Source organism: Henckelia pumila, chromosome 1 (genome assembly GCF_033568475.1).
Source record: "Henckelia pumila isolate YLH828 chromosome 1, ASM3356847v2, whole genome shotgun sequence".
NCBI lineage: Eukaryota > Viridiplantae > Streptophyta > Magnoliopsida > Lamiales > Gesneriaceae > Henckelia > Henckelia pumila.
In genome coordinates this window covers 61027210-61030579 of record NC_133120.1, presented here as the reverse complement: position 1 = coordinate 61030579, position 3370 = coordinate 61027210, and the positions used below count along the sequence as shown (strand labels likewise).

The following is a 3370-nucleotide window of genomic DNA, read 5'->3' as shown; positions in this document are numbered from 1 at the left end:
GGATGAATCTGCAACCTGGGGAGTGTTACTTTTTCATTTTATTTTTGTTCGTCTTGCATTTGTGTGTTTGTTATGAATTTTTTTCATTGTTTCTGACGCATTGAGGGCAATGCTTTGGATAAGTATGGTGGGGGGGGGGGTTATTTAGTTTTGTTTCGTTCATCATTGTGTTTTGCATTCATATGGTTTAATTCTTTGCATATAGTTCATAATCATGCCTATCAATGTGTTGTTGTTTGTGTTGTGGATACAAGTAGAATGATGACTGTTAGCCGATGAGGATAGAGTTGAAAAAATATTAATTTTGGAAAATGTTGCTTTTGATTGAACATGAGAAACTATTGGTTGAATCGTGAATCATCTTAAGCACGCATGTTAGACTGGTGTAGTGTAGCAAAGTAATTGATGAAGTTCATGTTTGTTTGACCATTGCACGACAATAGATTCTTGTTGATAATGATAGTGTCTTTGGATTCTTGATGATTATTAGACATTGCATGTGTGATCTTGGGCGTACCTAAAAAATTTTTGAAAAAAAAACTTTTGTTGAAAATTAAGTTAACTCCATCCGGGTTACGAGCAGAGATTGAAACCCTAATCTCTTGTTCTTGACAAAGTATGCAGATTCCATGGGGTTAATATTTTTGAAATTTTAAAACAACAATTTCATCCGGGCTTGGACAATGATTGAAATCCTAATCATTGTTCCATAGCTAAGTTTGCGGTTTAAATGGAATTGATGCTCCATCCGGGCTATAGACGAGGGGATTGAAATCCAAATCTTATCTTAGTTATAGCTAAGTTTGCGGGTAATTATTGGGGCTTTTAAAAAAAATACCGAGTGCAAAATCCGGAGGTACGTAATTAATCTCAAGAAAGTGCATGTTTTTGTTTGAGATTGTTGAGATGACGGAGTGCTGGATTGTTATACTTACATTGAATTGTCATAGGTCGCTAAACATTCTTAGGATGGATTCTTTTGAAGTTGCACGAAACTGGAACAACATGACACACACACACGTTTACGTTAACAGTGTATTGTGAACAATCAGAAGTTTGTGGTTTTTAATTTTTGAAGCTGGATTTATCGGAGGCTATGTTGTTCATGATTCATTCTTACTTATATTTTTGTTTGCATATTGTTTTTGTATGTTTTGCTCGAGGGCGAGCAAGAGTTAAGTATGAGGGTGTTGATGAGTGCATTTTGTATGCATTAGTTTGTGATAGGTTTATATCTATTTTGTGTGCATTCATATTGTTTTTATGTGTTTTTATGTGTTTTAGTGCATGCTTGTGTATTTCACTCTCCAGGTTAATTTTGTATGAAAATGGATTTCTGAAGAATGAATAACATAACAGCCTTGATCAAAAATTCAAATTTAATTTTATAGACCCAAATCTAATCTCCACCATTCAAAATAAATTTCAAGATGTTTTGAAGCTGATGTCTAAATTTTAGCTCGATCTGAAGGCTAGAACTCGAGATATGAATTTTTCAAAATTGTCGCGCGGAGCAGAAAAATCCACTCGTTCTAGCGATACTTGAGCTAGCTCAAGCGAGCAAGACGTGCCAAAATACTTCCGAGACAGAAAGTTGCTCGCTCGAGCGAGAGTCATGCTCGCTCAAGTGAGCAAAGCGAGCCTTGAAATCCTTCGGAACAGAGTCATGCTCGCTCGAGCGAGACCTGTGCTCGCTCGAGCGAGCAGAGCATGCATAATTTGTATTTTTGGAAACTCTTGCTCGGATTGGATGCTATCTTTTGAAGACCCTTTGGGATATAAATACAAATCTAATCATCAGATTAAAGGGTTCCAACACGCAGAGAACGCAGAGGGCGGCTACTACAACTTGGGAGAGAATATTTCTCGTTTCTTCTTCTTTTCTTATTTTTATTTTAGTTCATGATTAAAACATTGTTTGAATCATGATTTTGGTTTGTGAGTAGTTTTTCTTTTGATCAAGGCCACGTGATTGGGCCAGACAAATTTATGTAAAAAACTTGGATGTTATTTTGGGATTTTTTAGACTTGGTTTTATTTTATTGATTATCAGATTTATATTTATCTTGTGAATAGCCTGATCAACTGTTTTCTTGCATGTTAATCGATTCCAAGTCGACGGAGGAGTTTTCGATTTTGATCACTTTGATAATCAACATATTGTAAAACCAATTAGAAATAGAATTCGGTTTCAATGTGCGATTTAGGTGTTTACTGAATTCTCATAGTTATTCATGCATTCAAATTTGATTAGAATTATGAAATATTAATCTGTCAATATTTGAATAGGTTTTATTGTTCTAGAAATAGTCATTTGAACAAATTAGGAGAATTCTCGTGAATTAAGATTAAATCTGAATCTTGAATCGACTACTTGTTACATAATTTGTCTGGTACCTACGTGTATCATTGATCGAGATTTTCCCAAATTGAATTTTATTGGGTCCTAATCAAGCTTGAGACAAAAGTTTACGTAAGTGTTGCATGGAGATGCAATTGGAAACTACCTTTTAGGAATTGTGATTGGCTGATATTATTCGGGATCATGATTGGCTAAATGGACCTTACGTACCTACTAAGGAAATGTGTTTCCCGTTTTCACTAGAGGGTAGTGAAAATGTCAAAACAGTGGGAGTAAAAATTTATAAAGTTAAAGTGCATACTTTATATCTTATTAAATATTTTAAAATAGTCGGTAACATTTATCTGTTATTATTTTTCAGTACAAAACTTTTGACATGTCATCAATTCACAATCTGTTATCTACAATACTCGACAAACATGTACTGGCTGGTCCAAATTACCTCGATTGGCTAAGAAATGTGAAAATCGTCTTGAATTCAGAAAGAATAGCATATTCACTTGAGAATTCGCCCCCTGTTGAGGCTCCGACTAGATGCAGTCATGTGGAGCTGCAGGCTTACAAGGATTGGTGTGACCATGACTTGAAAGGAAAGTGTTATGTGATGTATTCTATGTCTGATGAGCTGCATAGGTGTTTTGAGGATGCTAAGAATGCTGCTGACATTCATCTGCATCTCAATAAGCTCTTTGGTGAGCAAACACGCCCACTAAGACATAGACATTGTAAGCGTAACTGCAAGGGATATCTTGACCAGAATGGTTCTTGAAAGGATACGCTCTACATTGAAGTAAACATTTCAATTAACTCTTCTTCTTGGGTATTGGATACCGGCTGTGGCTCACATCTCTGTAAGGATTTTCAGTTGATGGCAAGAAGTAGGAGACTCAGGGAAGGTGAGACCTTCTTGAGGATGGGCAATGGGGCAAGAGTTGCTGCCAAAGCTGTGGGAGATGTTTACTTATTGTTGAACAATGATTTTAAATTAATTTTGAGAGATGTTTTGTT

The 3370-nt window shown here is 35.8% G+C and overlaps 1 protein-coding gene across 1 annotated transcript; it reads left to right on the top strand.

The window, feature by feature from the left end:
* Positions 1 to 2738: 2738 nt before the first annotated feature.
* On the top strand, positions 2739 to 3131 carry LOC140863283 (uncharacterized). Its single transcript, XM_073266599.1, has one exon. It carries the CDS (start codon positions 2739 to 2741, stop codon positions 3129 to 3131), a length of 393 nt encoding a protein of 130 aa, XP_073122700.1.
* Positions 3132 to 3370: the final 239 nt, after the last annotated feature.

Excerpts from the sequence above, each read along its gene's own strand:
- LOC140863283 (XM_073266599.1), top strand. The coding sequence starts at position 2,739 with ATGTCATCAATTCACAATCTGTTATCTACAATACTCGACAAACATGTA.